Source organism: Cibotium barometz, chromosome 12 (assembly GCF_041138505.1).
Source record: "Cibotium barometz isolate CiBa-2024 chromosome 12, ASM4113850v1, whole genome shotgun sequence".
NCBI classification, from domain to species: domain Eukaryota; kingdom Viridiplantae; phylum Streptophyta; class Polypodiopsida; order Cyatheales; family Cibotiaceae; genus Cibotium; species Cibotium barometz.
This window is the reverse complement of record NC_141057.1, coordinates 31,824,858-31,846,777: the sequence shown is the minus strand read 5'-3', so window position 1 is coordinate 31,846,777 and position 21,920 is coordinate 31,824,858. Positions and strand designations below refer to the sequence as shown.

Below are 21,920 nucleotides of genomic sequence, written 5' to 3'. Positions count from 1 at the left end.
TTTTTTTAAGGCTCTGCTGCGTACACATTGGATGAGGGCTTAGGGGAGATTAGCAGTTCCCTGTAACAGGCAGCCCAGAGCCGATTGCAGGGTTTCCGAGAGCAAGGGAGGAGTCTGAGGAGTTGTCTTGCCTCTTTACAACAGCTTCAAGAGAGGTCCCCTGATAGCCAGTGGATCAAGTCAGCTACATGCCGCTCGCAAAGAGATTAGATCCATAGAGGAGAGGAGGGTGGAGTACAGGTATCACACCATGGCCTCTTTCTCGACTCAAGCTAGCGACAGAGTCACATGGGATTTCTTCGAGATAGCCGACCCCCACAGGAGGAGAGACGGTATTCACAGGTTGCGTGGCTAGGATGGAGCTATTGTTTCAGATCCCCCCAAGGTGAGAGCCATCGCCACAAACTTTTTTTGATCTCACCTAGTATCTCCACAGGTGGTGGACACACGCAAGAGGGTCTGACGGCATACGAGGGAGGTGGTTCCCCCTTCTCTTCGGTCATTCTTATTGATACCATTTACTGCTGTGGAGTTGGTGGAGGCATTCACAGCACTTGCCAGGGGCAAATGCCCAAGGGCGGACGAGCTTCCAATCTCCTTCTTTCTTCGCCATTGGGACCTCATGGAAGGTGGCCTTCAAGCTGCCTTCAATGAGATTATGATCACAAGTGCCATGCCAGAGAGGCTCTCAGAGGGCTTGATTCACTTGATTCCCAAGGAGGGTGGTAATTGACTGGAGATCCGGCAATGGAGACCCTTCACTCTTCTAAGGACAGCCTATAAGATCTTGGCTAAGGCATCAACAAGAGACTTCAGCCTTTTCTCCCAGACTTGATCCACGACAGACTGACACTCAGACTGGCTTTGTTTAGGATCGGAGCATTCTGGACAACATCTTCTTTACCTTCTAGCTTCGGCCAGGATGCGGCACCAAGACCTCATTGTGCTACTCCTAGACTTTGAGAAAGCTTATGACAGGGTGAATTGGAGCTTTCTGGAGGGCACAATGAGCCCGATGGAAATCCCCATGGAGTGAATTCGTGGAGTCTCAGGACTTTACTTAGCCTCACACAGCCAAGTTCTCATCCAAGGAGCCCGTGGCGACAGATTCCCCCTCTCCTGCTCTGTTAGACAAGGCTGTCTTCTGGCACCTTACCTCTTTCTATTCGTCGCCGAATGAGTAGTTTTCTCTCCGCCCAAGAGACCGGGCTTCAAGGATTGCTTCTTCCCCTCCACATGCAAGAGGAGCTGCTGGACTCGGAGTTTGCAAACGACACAGCAACTTTCCTCGCCAGAGATGTGGGGATTCTCCAGAGATTTGCGGAGGCGATCGAGATTTTCTGCCACGCATCAAGAGCACAAATCAACTGGCACAAGTCGTGTGGTTTTTGAGTAGGCTCAACACCCGCCCCGACTTGGCGACCAGTTGAGGCTTTCCAATGGATCCCGATGGGCACTCTAGTTCGTTATCTCAGTTGCCAACTTGGCATTGATATCTCTCCTGAGAAGCAGCTCACCCCGCTTCTTGTGAGTATTCGGAAGAAGCTTCTTTACTGGAGCTCGGCAAGACTCTCCCTGGCAGGCGCGGTGGTGGTGGCGAACCCGAGAGGGGCCTGACAAGGATCCGGGGTAGAGATAGGCTCAGCACCGACATCGACTCAGCTATCCCTCAAGAGTGGCTGACTCCCCTAGACCCGACCTCCCCACTGTGGCTAGGCTGTTTACCAGACATGATATCCTCGTGGCGGTCCACAAAGCAGATGAGAACAGTGGTCTGCGCACTTTTTCTATTGATCCCATGGCAAACTAGAGAGATCTGAGCTTCCCTTGGAGGATTTCAGTGGCTGCACCTTGCAGAGGATGAGGGTGATTGGTTTTCGAGCACAAGAATGGCACATTGATCCAACAGTGACCAAGGAGAGATTATGGCGGCTAAGGATATGGGAGTGCCGACGCCTTCAGTGGGACCCAGGAGAGTGGACTTGGCATGATTCAATGGATCAGGAGGAGACCCTCATGCCCCCTTCTTTGCATATACTGCACGGCTAGGCCGCAGGATCCAGATGCCTAAGATAGACAGCACACCGGCACCAGCAGCACATTGGCAATCTCAAGGCCTCTCACAACGTTTCCTTTAAGATTTCTAGAAGAGATTGTGGGACAGCTTTCGGCCTAGAAAGATCAGCCTCTTTCTTTGGTTGATGGCACATAAGAATTTGGTGATCAGTACTTGGCTGGCAGTTGGAGGTCAACCAACAGCTTGCCCGAGATGTGGCTACCCCCAGGAGTCTCAAAGACATTGCCTTTGGGATTGCCTAAAGGCTCAGCAGATTTGGCAACGGATTCTCCGCATCTTTGCTATGGACAGGACACCGACCCGGATCATTACATGGGGCACTCACTTGGGCCACAGAGGCTGGAGTGGGATGGGGAAGGACTAGGCCTTCAAGTCTCTCACCATTGTATTGCAGCAGTACCAGTCACAGCCCCACCTATAAGCGACTAGTGGCCAAGCTCATGCGAGAGATGGAAGATTTGCAGTAGCATAGCAGCCTGGCACATTTGGCGTGCTAGATGCAGCGAGGCTATCAAGGGTACCCACACTCTGCCAGCTGAGACCATCAAGAGCATATGGCTTGATATCATTCACACACTCCGTGGTCAGTGGGGGAAGCTACAGGGAGGTTCTAACAACCGCAGAAGCAGCGGGAAGCTTTCTTGAGACTTTGGTGGCCTGGCCCATTCCTCATAGAGAGGCGCGGTGACCCCATTTGGCATTACAGACCACCTGTGTGGTTGTTCGCCCCCACCCCCCCCCCCATGAGATAGCCTTCTCCTCACAGAGCAACCAGCCGGAGGAGAAGCGTCTCTTCCCCTTATGATCATTAGATTCCCGCCCTTAAATGAGGCGAGTTTGTATTTAGCCCTTCGTGGCTGTTTTTCTATAATTAATTGAAGGATCTCTCCCAGAAAAAAATAAAGAACAGCACAAAGACTGCTTTATCTCACGAACGTACTCTGTTGTGAAAGTTATTTTTCCCCAAAATTTTCAAGCCTCACTTTGCATGCATCTATCCCAGAAAAGCAGGGCAGACTGCTTCCCCAGTAAAAATAGGTTTCCCGCAGATACATGTAACAATCATATTGTGACCATATGCCTAGCCCTGCATTCTCATGTAGCTTGACACAAACCCACACTAAAGGCAAAACATTACATGCCCTCATGATGTAAGGCAACATTTAATAATCGTTTACTTTTGGCCAATATTCATTGCTTATTCTTAGGTTGTCATTTTGTTGGGGGCTAAAGCATAACCATGACAACATAGAGATACAGCCATGGCAAGAAACAGCCAAAAAATCCATGCTCCCAGCTTGTATAGCAAAACAATGTCATGCAAGAGGTTTCCCTTGGCTCGTACAATATAACATCTTTAAAATTGCTGAATGTTTATCCATTGACTAGATAAAAGCAGCAAAAGGTACCTTTACTATAGCATCACTGAGTTTTGAGAACGCTTCCACTAGCAAAAAGTCAGAAAGTGTCTGCAGCATTCCAATTTACAAACTTAAATGTTGAGCTGTTAAGACTCTGGTATGTTTTGAGAAATAGTTCACAATTTAATCCCACCTGAGGTGTAGACGCAGCATAAGACGAAAGCCTCTCCATCAGTTGTGACATAACTGTTTTGACATCTACTGTTGCCTGCATCACCCAAAGATAACAATCATATTTATTTTACTTATTTTTGAGGTGAAAAGAAAAAGATAATTACACACCCCGAAATCCTAAAGACAGAAGCCTGTCATGTACCTGAAGCTGAGAGCAAGCATCAAGAAGGGTTTCCAATGTTTGTAGATGGTACTCATCAGGAAAGACCTGAATAATGCAATCCATGAGGTAATATTGGGCAAGCTCATCCTTGCAGTTGACTACCTGAAAAACAAAATCAAGGTGATCAGTCTTCCAATGTTTGTAGATGGTAAAGACCTGAATAATGCAATCCATGAGGTAATACTGGGCAAGCTCATCCTTGCAGTTGACTACCTGAAAAAAAAAATCCTGCTGATCAGTCTTCAATGATGCAAACTTGCCTCGTCATTAGCTAGAAACTCCAAAAATATAAAGCATATTTGGTTAAGAAGGGTTCACATTATTAATTTACCTGCTCCAAAACACGAGGAAGGACTACATCTCTATACATGTCAAGGTCAACACCTTCCAATTGACTCAGTACATGTAGATTTTTGCCCACCTGAAAGAAATAAGCTACAAGATGAATACCTACCATTTATCCATGTGTGTATCAGCACGTGTGCATGCGTGCGTGCGCGCACTCGTGTGTGTGTGTGTGTGTGTGTGTGTGTGTGTGTGTTGTCGACTTGCTCGCCTGCTCCCTCGACTGGCTCGCCTGCTCGTGTGAGAGCACGTGTGGTGAGGTGCTTGTCCCAGGACTGTATCGGCCCTGTGGCCTACACTGTGTCGGCCTTGCAGTAATCTATGCGACCTTCTGAGGCTACCCAGATGCTCTTTTTTCTCATCGCCAATCTGCTCTTCTTCATCTCTTCCACGACCTGTGTGCGTGTATAGGAGTGTGTGTGTGTGTGTGTGTGTGTGCGTGTGTGCTGTGCCTCGCTACAGGTCTATTTTTTCCCTTCTGTATAAGTCGCTTCAGGTCTCTGTTTTTCCTCTCCTTGTAAGATTGCATTCCAATAGTGCTGTCCCCCCTTTTTTTCCTGATCTGTGTCTTCCTGCTGAATCGAATAGTCCCGATGGCAGAATCAAGCAAGTATTATGTCAAGAGAGCTCTTTCTCCTGAACCTAAAAGACAATCAAGGGAATCTCTGCCCCCCATAGCTCCTTCATCTGAAGATGCTTCCTATGTGTTTGACATGTTGAATGAGGATTTTCAACAAAGTAGAAGAGAATGGATACTACCTGCTCCGGAACTCACTTACAAGATGAAGTTGCCTTCTCTTGTGCATCCTCTGAAGAAGCTCTCTCAAACTGCAGTCATCATCTTTTTTCCAGGTAAAATACCCTCGGCTAATGATGTGGGACAATGGGTGAATTCTCTCCTAGGTGGATGCTATGTAGAAGGAGTCTATTTTGCCTCCAGAGGATTTTATGAAGTTCATCTCTTGGATGCATTGACAAAACAAAAGATGCTAGAAATGTCCCCTTTATTTTTTGGTCGTCAAATGGTGCACGTCATGCCCTGGTCTCCTAATAAGGATTATCAGAATCTCATCAAACATCACTGCCCTGTATGGGTTCAAGTCGTTGATTTCCCAGATTACATGAGAACAGAGCTTCCAGGCTTAGAAGTTAGCGATGACATTGGGACAAGTGATTTGTCCCCCTCGTCCCACAGGTAACAAAAATCGTTTTTGCATTTTATGGGATAATGATAGACCAACCCCCTCTTCTATTGCAGTTGAGATTGAGGGTGTTAATTTGGGAAAGAAATATTTCACTTTGAAATGGGGCATTTTTGCTGGAGCTTGTTTCTCTTGTCACAAGTTCAGGCATCTAGCTTCGGAGTGTCCCTCAATCCTTCATCCGCCTCCCCCAGCTGCCATTCCTCCGCCATCTAATAAAGGAGGTCAAAGGACTTATGTGGAAAAGATTGAAGCTAAAGGAGCAAAGCCTTCACTTCCTACAGGGAACCAAGCCAATTTAGCCCAAAATAAGGATAAAGGAAAAAGCAAGCTAGTGGAAAATAATTCATCTTCTCACGAGGGTTGGCAGAATGCAAAGAAGACGGTGCCTCTCAAACAAAGACCTCTCCAATCTCGCAATTGGGATGCTTCAGCTCCATCTCCTGGTCAACCTTCTACCTCTTCGGACAGCCCCATCTCAAAAGCATGGGTCAATGCAGTTAAGAAGGGTATTCCACTTTGTGAAGAAGATGATTTAGTCAGGGAATTGGATTTTGAGGGTCAGCAAGACCCTGTGGCAATGGCAGAGGCTTGATGCCTCCCTTTCTCTTTGAGGACTGCTCATCTCTTGTACATATTTTCATGCGTACTTCTCTTAAATGTTTTTCTTATAATATACAGGGCTTCTGCAATCAGCACAAATGGAGACTCCTACGGCATTATATAAACAATACTCATCCTGATGTTGTGTGTCTGCAAGAGCATAATCAGCATTCTTTTGCTGGCTAGCATGGGTTCTTTTCAGGCTATGATATATTTTATGCAGGATCTGGACAATTCTCTGGGCTGTGCATTTTAGCCAGACATGATCTGCAGCCCTGTGTAGCATTTAATGATCCTTGTGGCCGATGGATGATTATCCAATGCATGATCAATGGAGAGATTTTTGAAATAGGCTCCTTGTATGCCTCTCAAATTTCAGCTTCCAGAGCTCAAATGTGGGACTCCATTAACCAATATCCTTGGTCTTCAAATGCTCTACTTTGTGGTGATTTTAATAATTCCCCTCACTGGAAGGACAATACCACACATAAATCCCATATGATTCCCTCTGAAATCCAACGATGGGAACATATAACTTCTTCTCTTCATACTGCAGATTTATGGACAGCAACTCGCCCTTCGGTTTTGGGATTCACATATCATCATAATGCTTTTACAGAATATTGGGCCAGGCTTGATAGATGGTATCTTATTCATGCTCAGCAATATGATGATTATACATGTCAAATGTGGACTGATTATTCTCAACAACTATCTGATCATACTCCACTTTGGCTCAACCTTTCTTTTGGTATGCCTCTGGACGACATTCAGCTCTCTTTAGTCAGACACTTGCAGGTTAATCAATTATATCTTTCTCATGAAAAATTCCAGCAAATGATCAGATTGGCTTGTAAGCCATTGTTAGCTCATGCTCAGGAGGATCTGGATTTTGCTTGGAACTCCTTTGTACATCGTATTCAAAATGTCATTAAGGAATATGGAAGATGGTACATGGCAGAAACCAGACAGCATATCCAGTGGGCAAAATCATACAAGCAGTCCTTGGTACAGATTAGCCATCAAAGGTCTCTTTCTGCTTCTGAACAGAATTCATTGTCTTGTGCTTCTTCCATAATTGATGCTAATGATAAACGCAAGCTTTCCAAATGGCAGACAAGGGCTAGAGTTAAACCTATGCTGGATAAGAGCTGCTCCTCGAAATCTTTCTTTCGAAATTTACACACGTATAGACAAAGTCAATCTATCATGAGAGTCAGGAAATCGGATGGTCTTTGGACCCAGACTTTATCTCAGCTAGAAAAACAATGTCTGGATCATTTTCGGCTTCTTTTTTCTCTACCATCTTCTTCTACATCTCAGGCTGCATTGGCTCGGAGCAGATTTATTGAGCTTGTTTCTCCTATTGTTTCTTTGCAAAAAGCTTCAATGCTGGAAATGTCCTTTTCGGATACAGAATTGGATGAAGCCCTCAAGCATTTGGGTAAACATAAATCCCCAGGTTGGGATGGTTTGACAGTTGAATTTTTTGTAGCCTTCTGGGCTGAATTGAAGGGTCCAATCTTGAAGCTCGTTAATGTAGCCTGGCAGCATCAACATCTTCCCTCAGCTTGGAAGCATGGTCTGGTTAAGCTTCTGCCCAAAAAACCTCTGTGTGAAACAATGGATGACTGGAGGCCTATCACTTTGATGCCTGTTATATATAAACTTATTGCTAAAATGCTGGTACACCGGATAAAGGATATCCTTCATGATGGACTTCATCCCAGGCAATATGGTTTTGTTCCAAGAAGGCATATACATGATAATATCTCCAATACTCTCATTGCAATGGAATATGCAAAATACTCTGCTCAAGATGTCTTGGTCATGCAGGTGGATGTGGCAAAGGCATTTGATACGGTGCAGTGGGATTATGTTTCTCAAATCATGTCTAAACTTGGTTTTGGGCCAAAGCTAGTTAATGTCATATATTGGCTTTACTCAGATTCCACTGCTCAATGCTTTATAGGGAAACATTTGTCTGAGTCTTGGACTCTAGAACGATCAGTTCGACAGGGATGCCCTCTCAGTACTCTGTTCTATGCTATTGCTTCGCATCCTTTGCTTCTTTACATGGATCATCTGGTTGATACTAGACAGTTAGAGGGGCTTCAGATTTCTGGTTCACGGCCTTTCATTGCACAGGCTTATGCAAATGATTCATTCTTCATGCCAAAGAACAATCCTTTGGAGCTTCGTCTATTGATGGATACTCTTTCAGATTTTGGGTTGGCAGCTGGTTTAAAAATTAATTTCCAGAAATCAAAACTCTTACCTCTCAAGCATTGTGATTGGCATGCTATCCTGTGGCCCGGCCAGATTATTTATCCGGAAAGCATAGTAAGACACTTGGGCTATCCCATTGGCTGGAAAATCAGAAATAAGCAACAAATATCTTGGGTGCTAAACAAAATTAAGGACAAATTAGAATATTGGAAGATCTCCACTTGGCCATTACATGTACGGCTTCGAATTGTTCAGTCCATTGTTCTGGCTTATGTCCAATTCTACCTTCCTCTATTACATTGGTCATCTCGAGATCTTTCTTCTTTTATGTCTCAAGCCATGGAGATTTTTTGGAAAACTAAGCTTCATAAAAAAGCTTTAAGGTTGCTCAAAATGGACCTGCTTTGCTCGCCAAAAATGCATGGTGGTTTGAATATTATAAACATCAAATTTCATGTGCTGGCAAGAAAGATCACTATGCTCAAAACCTTTTTTCAACAAGAACAGCCTTGGTCTATCATGTTGGCAATTCTGTGTGGTCGGATGCGCACAAATGCTTATGGTCGCTGGTTGGTTGATCCATCGGAAGTAGTGCTTGGCAAATTTCAAGGTAAAATCCCTGGTTGTCCATTTTCTACTTCCTTTATTCAGGATTGGAAGAAAGTGCTCTCCCGCATCAAATGGTCTCCCCATCCTGCTTCTATAGCTTCCTCGCTTCGAATGGAAAGCATAAATTGGAGTGCTGTTTTTTACTCTCCCCTTGCTGTACAACAACCAATCAGAGCTTACAATCTTATGAAATTGGGCATCCGGTTCATTGATGACGTAGTGGATACTACAGGGCAAATTCTTTCTTTTCCGGCAGCTTGCCAACAATACAATCTTGGGATGCATCATAGATCTATATGGAAAGCTATTGCAGATCTCTTACACCCTTTCATTCCGATTCCAACATTGCATGTAACAGACAGGCTTCAAGATTGGCATCTTCAGTCTTCAGGCTCAAGATTATCCTCTCAATCTTTGCATCTATTGACTTCTATACAGGCTTATCGATTGATATTACCTCCTCCATGGATTGCTCAGCATGCTAATTCTCTTTGGCATCTGGATAAGTCTTTAGCTTGGTGGAAAGCAAAACTGACATTGATATGGAAGTTGAAAATGCCATTGAAACAGAGACTCTTTCTCTGGAGATGCATTGTCGGTATTTTTCCAGTGGGAGTGAAATTGGCTCAAAGAAGGATTGCCTCTCCTATTTGTCCAAGATGTCATCATACTACTGAGAGTGTTCCGCATTTATTGTGGTCTTGTTCATATTCCAGAATCCTTCTGGACAAGATCTCCTATTTTTTATCTCTCAAATTTCCTGCACACAGGTTCTACAAGTTTTTCTGGATGTTTGGCACCTTATCAGCTTCTTTGTCACAGTATTCTCTTTTCTTCCATTGGATCAGATACTGGGCCTTATGGACCCTCTGGCTACAGCGAAATCATACATATCTGAATTCACCCCTTCAGCACCCTTATGAGTTCTTCCGAGCCTCGTTGCGGCAGTCCTTATATGATGCCGTGCATGAGGGAGATTTGGATGTTTCTTGTGTTCAGCTTTTCTTTTACTGTTTCTGATGGATAGGGCATAGGCTCTTTTCTTGAGCACTGCCCTGCTCTTGCATAGAACTTTTTTACTGCTGTTTTTAAGTTCTAGGGTTTAGACATCCTCCTGATGCCAAACCCTTTTGTACATTCATGATATAATGCAATTTTAACTAGTTTTACCAAAAAAAAAAAGTAAGTGTGTGTGTGTACAAAAATTTTTCCATACATTCTGGGATCTTATGAAAGGCACTATCCTTTCCATGATAAATCATTGTTGGGACATAGGGATGCTACTGTCTTCTTGGAAGAAAGGACTTGTCAAGCTTGTGCCTAAAAAACAATTGTGTGAAATGATTTTTGATTGGCGACCTATTACTTTAATGCCTGTCATACACAAACTCATCACAAAAATGCTAGTCACTCGAGTTAAAGGCATATTACATAAAGGATTGCATCCTGCACATTATGTTTTTGTACCACGAAGGCATATAAATGACAACATTGCAAATGCATATATTGGCATTGAATATGCCAAAATACACAAAACAAGATGTCATTATCATTCAGGTGGATATTGCCAACGCTTTTGATATGGTACATTGGGACTACATTTCACAAGTGATGAACAAAACGGGTTCTGGACCAAAGATGTGAAATATTATCTACTAGTTGTATGCTAAAGGATCAGCAAAATGCATGTTGGAAGGAGATCTCTCTACTCCCTGGAAACTAGGAAAATCAGTATGTCAGGGCTGCCCACTTACTTAGTTCATTGTTATATGCAATTGCTACCCATCCTATGCTCTTGTATATGGACAAGCTGGTTGCAGATGGTAATCTCCATGGCCTAGCAATGCGTGGTGGCTCACAATTTCTCATACAAGCATATGTTGATGATTCCTCCTTTTTTCCTAAAAATAGCCTTGCTGATATGAAAGCACTTATGGATGCATTGTCTCTTTTTGGACTGGCTGCAGGATTACATGTCAAACTTCGCAAAATCCAAATTGCTTGTATTGAATGCATACTCTTGACATGAGATATACCTACATTATCATGTATTGGCCAGAGAAGCCACTATGATTGTTGATTTTCTGCAACAAAAACAACCATGGGCAATTTTGCTAGCCACATTATGTGCAAATCATGAGACATTGGCATTTGGCAACTGGATCCCTACACACTGGGACATTATTCTTGGACTTTTTAATGGTAAAATACCTGGTTGTCCGTATTCCACTAGGCTTATTCAGGATTGGAAATGGATTCTATCACACTTGAATTGGTCTGGGAGAAATGTTGACACTGGAAACTCCTTGGCTTTGGAAAGTATACACTAAAGCAGAGTCTTTGAGGAACCACTAGCATTATTGGAACCTTTAAAGGCTTATTTTATCCACCAAAGGTATTCGATATGTACGGGATGTTATAGATGCGAATGGAAAAGTTCTCGCCATTCCTCAAGCAAATCATCAATATGATTTGGGCATGCACCATAGACCAACATGGCAAGAGATCATGCGGATAATGCAGTCTATACAATCCGTTCCTCTCTTTAATGCACAAGACAGGCTGATGGATTGGAAATTAGATAGACAAATGTCTAGTTATAAGCCTATTCCATTTGTGCACTTGACTACAACCAAAGCATATAAGTTGATTATTCCTCCCCCATGGATTGCTGAGCATGCTAACCAACTCTGGTAGACATCTAAACCATTGTGTTGGTGGAAAACATGCCTTAATAACATTTGGAAAAATAAACTCCCTTTAAAACAAAGAGTCTTCTTGTGAAGATGCCTAGTTGGGGTGCTTCCTGGTAGTACACTACTGGCCAAGAAACACATTGCTTCATCACACCGTTATAGGTTCTATCATGCATGAGAAACGGTGACTCATTTGCTTTGGAACTGTCCATCTTCTCGTGTTCTTCTTGAGAGGCTTTCTACATATTTGTCTGTGTGTGTGCGCAGGCGCGCATGCGCATGTGTCGATCAAGGGTGTTCCTATAGAGCGCCCTCTGTTTTTCTAACACACGAGCAACCTCTGTTTTTTTTTTATGCGTAGCCGTGTGCGATCGTGCAGGAACGTGCGTGTGTGTGCGTGCATGCTGGCTACTCGTTGATGAGTTATTGGGTTATTGTGTGAACACGCCTCTTCGCCCTTGTGTGCGCGCGCGCAACCTACTGCTCTGTTGCGATTTGCGTTTTTGTGCGACCTGTAGCTTGTGCAATTGTTACTAAGTGTGTGTAAATGTGTGTGTGTGTCTCTGTGAGAGAGAGAGAGAGTCTCAGCTTCACTTGTCACCTGAGAGAGAGAGAGAGAGAGAGAGAGAGAGAGAGAGAGTCTCAGCTTCACTTGTCACCTGCCGCCTACCTTCGCTACTCGCTGGCCGACTTCCCTTGCTATTCGCCTTCCTAGCCTCTCGTCATCGCTGCTTTTTTGTTAATTTTGTGTTTCGAACACCTACTGTCTAGCGCCTGCTTTCAGCTCAACTGTCTCCTCCTTTCTTCTAGCAGTGAAGACATGGCCTCTTCTTCGAATGGTGTTGCTGCAGATAAAGTGTATGCTCGACGCGACCCTTCTGTGGAACCGAAACGTAGACAAATTGCTACTTTGAGCAACAACCCTACACTTATGGATGATGCCAACGAGAATCTTGCACCTCATGTCAGCCCTCATGCGCAATATGTCTATGATGTGCTTCATGATGAGCTGGGACAAGCCCATACCGACCTTCACTTACAAGATTGCTTTGCCATCCATTGTCTCTCCTGTCAAAAAGTACTCAGAGAATGCCGTCATTATATTTTTCCCAGGGAAAATGCCATCAACGGATGATGTTGCAAAATGGATTAAAGCTGCATTGCAGGGACATGTGGTTGAGGGAATATATTTTGCTGTGTCGGGATTCTCTGAGGTGCTCCTTACTGAGCCTAAGCATCGGAATGTATTACTCGAGGCATCGCCTTTGATGTTTGGCATGCAGATGGTGCATGTGTTAACGTGGTCCCCTACGAAAGACTATCAGGGTCTTATGTGTCATAGCTGTCCGGTGTGGGTGGAGGTGGTTAACCTCACTAAATATATGCGGAAAGATCTCCCTTTCATTGCTGCCTCTCTTGGCAAGGTGGTTTGTTCTCCTCGTCGGAGAGGGAGTCGCAACAGCTTTTGTATCTTGTGGTACACAGATACTATAGAGGTTGAGAATGTAAACATGGATGCTAAGTATTTTGAGCTCAAATGGGGTGTATTTGCGGGTGCCTGCTACAGATGTCACAAGTTTGGTCATGTGTCTGCGAAATGCCCACTGTTGTTGCATCAGCCTCCCCCAGTGGCAGTACCGCAGTCTGATTTGCCTGCATCTAACAGAGTGTTTAATGATGTGTCTATAAATGCAAAGGGCACAGGCAAAACAGGGAATGCATGTGCTCCTGTGCAACAGTCCCCACCAATGAAAAATATAAAAGAGACTGCTAAAGAGAAAGTGAAAGACAAGGTGCAGCAAGATGGATGGCAAACCCCAAAGAAATCGGCATGTGCTTCCATGAGGCCTCAATTATCAAAAGCATGGGATGAGTGTGAGGTTGCATCAGGTCAATCTGCAACACTCCGTGCTGTAAATGTTGTCGGTGTGGATGTTTCTAGTCATCCTGGCTATGATATGATGGATTATCTGGCACATGATGCCTGATAATTTTCTCTTTTGACTTACATCTACTGCAGTTTATTTCCTTCAAGTATATACCTCTTAAATGCATGTCATACAATGTCCACGGTCTCTATGATCCTCAAAAATGGAGGCTCTTTTGGCATTATGTATATAAAAAACAGCCGCATATTGTGTGTTTACAAGAGCACAATCAACATATGTTTGTTGGCAAACATGGGCATTTTGCAGATTATGACATTTATGCTGGATGTGATGGATATTCTGGTACTTTGATGATGGCCAAACATGAACTGAATCCATGTCTTGCTTTCACACATTCTGGTGGAAGATGGATGGCGGTTCAATGTCTCTTGCATGGGGAAATATATGAATTTGCATCGGTCTATGCACCTTAGAACTCAGCTCAGAGAGCACAATTGTGGTTGGAGAGTGCAACTTATCCATGGTTACGCAATGCTTTCCTTTGCAAAGATTTTAACAATGCTCCAAATCATGATGATAACACGACGCATAGATCGGGCATGCTGAATAGGGAACGCAACTCATGGGCTGATATGCTATCTTGCATCAATGCTTCTGATATCTGGGTATTATCCAAACCTCATGACAAAGGATATACTTTCAATCATAATGCGCATTCTCATTATTGAGGGAGATTAGACCGGTGGTACCTGCTAAATGTTGACATGCATGATGACTTCACATGTGACATGTGGGTGGACCACTCCATGACTCTTTCGGATCATGCACCCCTTTGGTTGGGACTTTATTTTGGTATGAATACGTATGCATGTAGATTGCCTATGCAAAAAATTCTTATTGTTCACAAAAGCTACTTGGAGCACCAACAGTTTGCTGACATGGTAAAGCATGCAATCCGCCCTTTGCTCCCTCAACCTTGTACAGACTCAGCAAATTAGAGGAGTTAACACTGTGGTGTTCTTGGGACACAAGGCTGTGTAACCTCTATGCTAAGAGGTCCTGAGGATTGTCAGATTGGACTTGCAAACATACGAGCCATGGATGGCCATGTTGTAATCATCTGAATCTTTTCCATTGAAATTGAATAAAGAAATACCGAAAGGGACGCCAAGCTTTGGGGCCAACAGGTGTCGTTCTCTTTCTTGTTTTGGAGCACTCTAGCTCCTGTTTATTTGTTTATTGTCTGGACTACAATTGGATTGGGTGACTGCTAGTCTACCGCACTTTGGTTTCTACCAGAGGCCGGTTTCAAGGTTCCGTTGCCGGGACAATCATCAACTTTCTTAAGGGGGTGAGCTTGTGGTTGTCTCGAGGAAAGCCATTGCCAAAAATTTCAGCAAGATGTCAAACACAGAAGATGACTATTTTTATGATGATGAGGAAGAGCAGGAGACCACTCCTGAGAGAACTAAATCTGAGGATGTACTTGCAAGAGAATAGGCTGCAGAAGATGCATGTTATGAGGATGTAACGCAGCTAGAACACATGCCAGGTCAAGAGGAAGATGATACCCAATTTAAAGCTCGTTTGTTGGCAGGGGCAGTGGATGTGTATATGTAGCTTACACAAAGTGAGAAGTTTCAAGGGGTAGCAATCTTGTGAGGCCACTTCCTTACGATAATCTAACGCCTATGGGTGAGGCGAAGGATTATAAGAAAGGGGGAGCTGGAGTGAAATTTGACACATTCAGTGGGGCCAAAGACGAGCTCAAGGCACTTACCTTTTTACAGCAGTTTGATGCTGCTTTTTCTGGTGGAAATTACACAAAATCCTCTAAAGTGAGAAACACAGCGACTTTTCTCAAGGGCAATGCATTGCAGTGGTGGTCCACTCTTCTTTTGCAGGGCATAGCACCATCTACTTGGGTATAGTTTAAACAGGTTTTCTCTTCCATGTGGCTCACATCTACATTTGAGGTGGATGTAATGACAGCATGGCACAAGTTGGATGCATCGAAATGTGAGAATCTTGAGGATTATAATAAGAAGTTTTGGGTAGCTTTACTCCCAGTTACTTCTTATCGTGCAGTGCCATTGTCTGTGCAGTTTGAGAAGTATTGTTGTGGGTTGCCCAAGGAAGTGCGTGATTATTGCATAAAGACTCGAGTAACAAATATGTCGCAGATGATAGAGAGTGCCATGACGGCAAATGCGTTACTCACTGGAGTCTCATCTGGATTTAGGGGCAGCAAAAGCACAAGCAAGAAAACTGAAAAGTCAAGGCATGCTTCTCGTGATGCAACAGTGCCTGCAGAGAACCGGTATAAGAAGTTATTAATGCCCAAGAGAACTCTTGAGACGAGACAGGCTTTGATGGATGCTAAGAAGTGTTTTTTCTGTACTGAGGAAGGACATATGTCTTTCAATTGTCCCAAGCAAAAGTCCCAAAAGGACTCTGACACTTAAGGGAAGCCCAAGTCTAAGAAAGCCAAGCCTTCTACAGGGTTAGTTCCTGATCTTGTTGGGGAACAGCCAGGTGGTGTGGAGACTGAGATGTGCAGGGCATGGGGCAAAGTTAGAGATATGAATGCCTTGATTTTCTTTGACACAGGTGCTAGAGCCAACTTTATCTCACCAGATTTGGCTGGCAGATTGGGAATCCGCACAAAGAAGATGGGGCCTTTGTATGAGGCTAATATGGCTTGTCTTGGGTATGCAGAACCCGTTACCCCTATTATCGGGAAGCTGAGGCTTCGTATGCAAGGTTATGTGGACAGTGAGGAGTTCTATATCATGCCACTTGATGGGTGTGATGTTTTGTTGGGTATGCCATGGTGTCATAGAGTACATGCGGTGGTGGATACGTATAACAAGAAGATTACTTTGACTCATAGAGGAAAAGAGCGAATTTTCGATGTAAAGCTTAAAGGAAAATCTGTTCCTATTGTATCGGCTTCTGCCATTTCATTAGTAATGAAAAAGCATCTTTCCGCGTACTTGGTTTTTGTAAAGGATGCAAAAGATGATGAGTCTAAATCTAATTTGTCTATGTTAGATAAAGACAGGACTGATTTTCTACGTGAGTACCAGGATTGTTTTTCCGCGTCATTGCCAGGAGAACTTCCTCCGGAAAGGCCAGAAGATCACGCTATTGATCTTATTCCAAGGAGTACCCCACCAAATAGACCGCCGTACTGTGTTAGTGCAACCCAACAAAGAGGAAATTATGAGCTAGGTACAAGAGTTGTTAAAAAAGGGATTGATTCAGCTTAGCTCATCACCCTTTTGCTCACCTGTGCTCTTAGTACAAAAGAAAGATGGTTCTTGGCACATATGTATTGACTACAGGACACTAAACATGAACACGATCAAGAATCAATTCCCTATTCCGAGGATCGATGACATATTGGACCACTTACAAGGCTCCACAGTCTTTAGTCGGATAGACTTGAAAAGCGGGTATCATCAGATACGCATTAGGCCCGAAGATGTGCATAAGATAGCATTTCGGACCACTTTTGGGCTATATGAGTTCTTGGTCATGTCCTTTGGCTTAACAAATGCTCCTGCCACCTTTAACAGGATGATGGATAGGATTTTCCAGCCTCATAGAGAGTTTGTGGGCACATTCTTTGATGATATGATTGTGCATTCACGTTCAAAGGAGAAGCATAGGAAGCATTTGGCCATTGTGTTTGAAGAACTCCGGAAGCATAGATTGGTCATTAATGGCAAGAAGAGTGAGTTCTTCTCGGAAGAGATACACTTATTGGAGCATATCGTGTCTAAAGATGGAGTCCGTATGGATCCTTCATAAGTGGAAGCAATTCTCAATTGGCCAGATTTGAGGACCGTGCATGATATATGCAGCATTTTGGGATTGTGTTTTTATTACAGGCGTTACATACGGTATTTTGCTGAGATTGCTTCGCCCCTTCATGGTTTAACAAAGAAGGGAACTCCGTTTCGATGGGCTGATCGAAAAATTGCAGCCTTTAAAAGGCTTAAATAAAAGCTTACTTCGGATCTCGTATTGGTATTACTGGATCTCCAAAAGGCTTTTGTTGTTCAATGTAATGCATGTGGGAACAGCATTGGGGCAGTTCTCATGCAGGAAGAACATGTGATAGCCTATGAGAGTCATATATTACAGAATGCCGAGAAGCATTTACAAGTTTATGAGAAAGAGATGTTGGCTGTAATTCATGCTCTTCCTACATGGAAACACTATCTGCTTGGGGCTGATTTCACTGTGCGGACATATCATCAAACTTTGCGTTATTTCCTCACGCAAACTAAACTTTCTGAGAAGCATATGAGATGAGCCAACTTTTTGTCTATGTTCCACTTTCAGAGAGTACATGTGGAAGGCAAAAAGAATGTTGTGGGAGATGCTTTGTCACGCAAGCCACAGGTTTCAGCAGTTTCACTTGCTTATCATCATGAGCTTGATGAGATGAAAGAGCAGTATGCCCAGGATGAGGATTTTGGAAGGGTCTATGATCAGATGTCTGAGGGTCGGCAGCATGATCATTATACTCTCAGGGATGGCTTTTGTTGATGCATGGTAGACTGTGTGTTACCAAGCAGTTACGACTCAAGGTTATGATTGAAAGTCATGCTCCACCGTATGCAAGTCATAGAGGTATGCAGGTCATTGAAAGTCATGTTCCACCGTATGCAGGTCATAGAGGTATTGACACCACGATAAAGGCAGTTGAGGCTTTCTTTTATTGGCCGACCTTCAGAAGAGATGTTGATGCTTTTGTTAGGCAATGCATCGTATGTCAAAAGGTGAAGTATGACCGTCAGAAGACACCAAGGTTACTTCAGCCTTTAGCTATTCCAGATAGACCATGGGAGAGAGCATTGCCATGGATTTTATATTTGATCTTCCGAGGACACAAACGGGGAATGATGGCATTTGGACTATCATATGCACGTTCAATAAGCAGGCTCATTTCATTCCCATGCGTAAGAAGATCAAAGTTGATCACATAGTGAAGTTGTTCATGGCGAACATCTTCAAGTATCATGGCATGCCTTCGTCTATCATTAGTGATCATGATCCAAGGATAACGAGTATATTTTGGAGAGGGTTGTTTGACAACATGGGTACAACTCTCAAGTTTTCATCATCGTTTCATCCACAGACAGACAGGCAGTCGGAAGAGGCTAATTCCACAGTGTTAGATCTTCTCAAGTGTTACGTGTCAGAGCACAAGCAAAAATGGGAAAAGTATCTTCCTTCGGTGGAGTTTGCTTATAACAACACCATCCATAACTCGACGGGCAAGGCGCCTTTTGAGATTGTGGAAGGAGGGAAGAAGGTACCACCCATTTTGCACACAAAGGATAAGATCTTTGAGGCTGACCAGTATGTGGAGAACATGGATGAAGCTTATAGGAGAGTTAAGTTGGCACTCCAAAAAACTCAGCAAAAGCAAAAGAAGACAGCAGACCGTCACAGACGTGCATTAGAGTTTGCATTGGGTGATTGGATTCTTTTGCGATTTGAGAAAGCTAGGCTCAAAAAGATGAAGGGTAAAGAGCGCTTATTCCCTAAGTTGATAATGCGCTATTATGGACCTTTTCAGGTATTGGAAAAGATTGGTGAGGTGGCCTATCGTTTGAAGCTACCAGCTCACTGGAGGATTCACAATGCATTTCATGTGAGTCTACTTAGACCTTTCCGTGGGGATGTACCTGAGGATGTATCAGATGAGGCTCAGCCGAAAGTTGAGAAACTTGATCAGGTTCTTATTCCAGAGCAGATACTGGCACATAAGGAAAGAAAGGTACGAGGTAACGTTTCCCATCGCTATCTTGTGAAGTTTAAGAACTATTCACCGATGGATGCGAAATGGATGGCGGAGGGTGACTTAGCAGATTCACCTCAGATATTGCAGCTTTATCTCGATACGTTTGAGTTGGAGCCGACTCTTGCTACGGCTCATTCAGGTTCAGCACAGCATGGGTCTGGAGCATTGCTTGATGCTCAAGAGGGGGTTAGCACCTCCGCTCCCTTGATACAGACGGGCTCAGATGACATCTAGAGGTCGCTTGGTGCAGTTTTTGTCTCACCCGAAGGTACTGAAGCTGATAGTACATCTGCTTATGGGACTTCTATGATATATGTGTACTAGTCACATTGGATGTTGTGGTTGTGTATGGTTCATAGTGGTATACAGCTTGGACTATTACTACACCATTGGTTTGCAGTGAATGTTGTTACATATGCATGGCTTAGAGAGATTGGGACGCTGATCTTGCCATATTGTACATTTCACTTTGGATGTCTTGTATCACCAGATTGCAATCGAGGACGCTTGCCATTTTTCAAGAGGGGGATATGTCATGCACAGTCACAGGGGACGGAGGGGACGGACCCTTGGAACGGGGGGATGCCGTCCCGCGAACATTGTGGAACGGGGACGGATGGACGTCCCCAGCTGGGCGTCTCTCACAAGGGACGGCATTCCGGGGACGGATCCAGGAGGGGACGGTTGTGGGAGACGGCTGCATGGGAACGCCGCACGTTACTGTTTGGGCAATGGTCACATTTTTTACCTTTTTTTTGGCTGTTTGGGAGGGGTTTTTCATGGGCCTTTAGACTTGGCCCATAGGCCTTGGGCCTTTGAGGCTTTGGGCCTTGGCCTCTCTCTTGCCTCCCTCCCTATAAGAAGACACACACACAAACACACTCCCTCTCATGCTTCAAGCTTTAGCTTCACACACACACACACACTCTCTCTCTCTCCCTCAAGCGGCAAGCCTCCAGAGCCAAGGTCTCAAGTTTCAAGCTCTCACACAAGCAAGCTGTAGCCTCTCAAGACACACTCTCTCCCCCTCACACACACACTCTCTCAAGCTTAAGCAAGCCTGTATGACACTTCATTGATCTTTTGAATCACCTTGAAGGGTCCATAATAGCGAGGAGAAAGCTTAGGATATGATCCTTCTCGTCCTGGCCTCTTCTGAAGCCTCGCTCTCAAATTTCAGCAAAACCCAAACACCTTCTTTGACTTGCATGTCCCTTCTATGCTTGTCAGCAGCCATTTTATGCTTATCTTGTGACCTTGCAATGGCTGTCCGTACCTGAGCAAAGGCTACATCCAAGTCACGAACATACTCATCAGCTGCAAAAATCTCATCTTTTGTACGAAGGATGGGTGGCAATACCACTCTGCCATAAATAATCTCAAACGGGGCCTTTCCCGTGGAGGCATGGATCGTATTGTTGTAGGCAAACTCAACAAGTGGAAGATACTTCTCCCATGCAGTCTTTTGATCTGCCACGTAACACTTCCACAAAACCAACACGGCTGAATTTGTAGCTTCACTTTGGCCATCCGTTTGGGGATGATAAGCTGATGAAAACTCAAGTTTAGTGCCCATGTTATCAAATAAAGCCCTCCAGAAGAGGCTCGTAGTCCTAGGATCTCTATCCCCAACAATGGATTTAGGCATACCATGATGTTTGAAAATATTAGCAAGAAAAAGCTTCACCATATGATCAACTTTAATGGTTTTCTTGACGGGCAAGAAATGAGCTTGCTTGCTAAACCTGTCCACAATGGTCCAAATAGCATCATTCCCATGCTGGGATCTAGGCAAGTCCATCATAAAATCCATAGTAATACTTTCCCATGGCTACGAGGGAATAGGTAATGGATGAAGCAAACCTAGAGCCTTTTGCCTGTCGAACTTCACTTTTTGGCAAGTAATACATGCACGTACATATGCCTCAATGTCTTTACACATGCTTGGACAAAAGAAATATCTCTCAATCATGCGTGTAGTAGGCATGATACCTCTATGACCAACGTAAGGTGGAGCGTGACATTCGTCCATAACTTTTGGACGCATATCCTTCACCACACATAAGCAATTATCCTTCATAAGATAACCCTCTTTGATCATATAAGAGGCATGTGAGTAACCAGCCATCAAATCAATCCATATATGGCAAAAATCAACATCCAAATGATACAAATCTCGCATAGCAGATAAGTCTCCATGAGAGGCCATTGAAACTACAGCCACATAAGGCCTCCTTGAAAATGCATCTGCCACCACATTTTTCTTTCCCAGAGTATGGACAATCTGAAAATGAAACATGGAAAGAAAGTTTGCCATTCTCATCAACTTCTCCGAAAGCTTTGTTTGAGATACAAAATATCTCAAGCTTTGATGATCTCTCTTGACTACAAATTCAGCCACAAGAAGATAATGTTTCCATATCTTTAAGACATGAATTACAGCCAAGAGCTCTTTCTCATAGATATCCATATGAAGCTCAACATCATGCAAACGACGGCTCTCATATGCAACTGCATGCCCTTCTTGATTTAGGACAGCTCTTATACAGTCGCCACAAGCATCACATTCCACTATGAATAACCTTTGTAAGTCGAGAACAATCAATACAAGTACACATATGATAGCATGCTTGAGTTGCAAGAAGGCATCCTGTTCTTTTGGAGTCCATTTGAAAGTGGTTTTCTTCTTTG

At 43.9% G+C, this 21,920-nt stretch overlaps 1 protein-coding gene across 2 annotated transcripts in view; it reads right to left on the bottom strand.

Moving 5' to 3' along the window:
- Positions 1 to 21,920, bottom strand: part of LOC147633296 (vacuolar protein sorting-associated protein 35B-like) — a 97,179-nt gene that overhangs the window by 28,383 nt on the left and 46,876 nt on the right. The window contains exons 7-10 of one of the 2 annotated variants that reach the window (XM_086806338.1): positions 4,167 to 4,256; positions 3,815 to 3,937; positions 3,632 to 3,706; positions 3,487 to 3,546 (exon numbers count right to left, since the gene is read on the bottom strand). In XM_086806338.1, the coding sequence (XP_086662464.1) occupies positions 3,487 to 3,546; positions 3,632 to 3,706; positions 3,815 to 3,937; positions 4,167 to 4,256 (348 nt within the window). Of the gene's footprint in view, positions 1 to 3,486; positions 3,547 to 3,631; positions 3,707 to 3,814; positions 4,049 to 4,166; positions 4,257 to 21,920 lie in introns of both variants that reach the window. The other variant, XM_086806337.1, reaches the window with a different exon arrangement.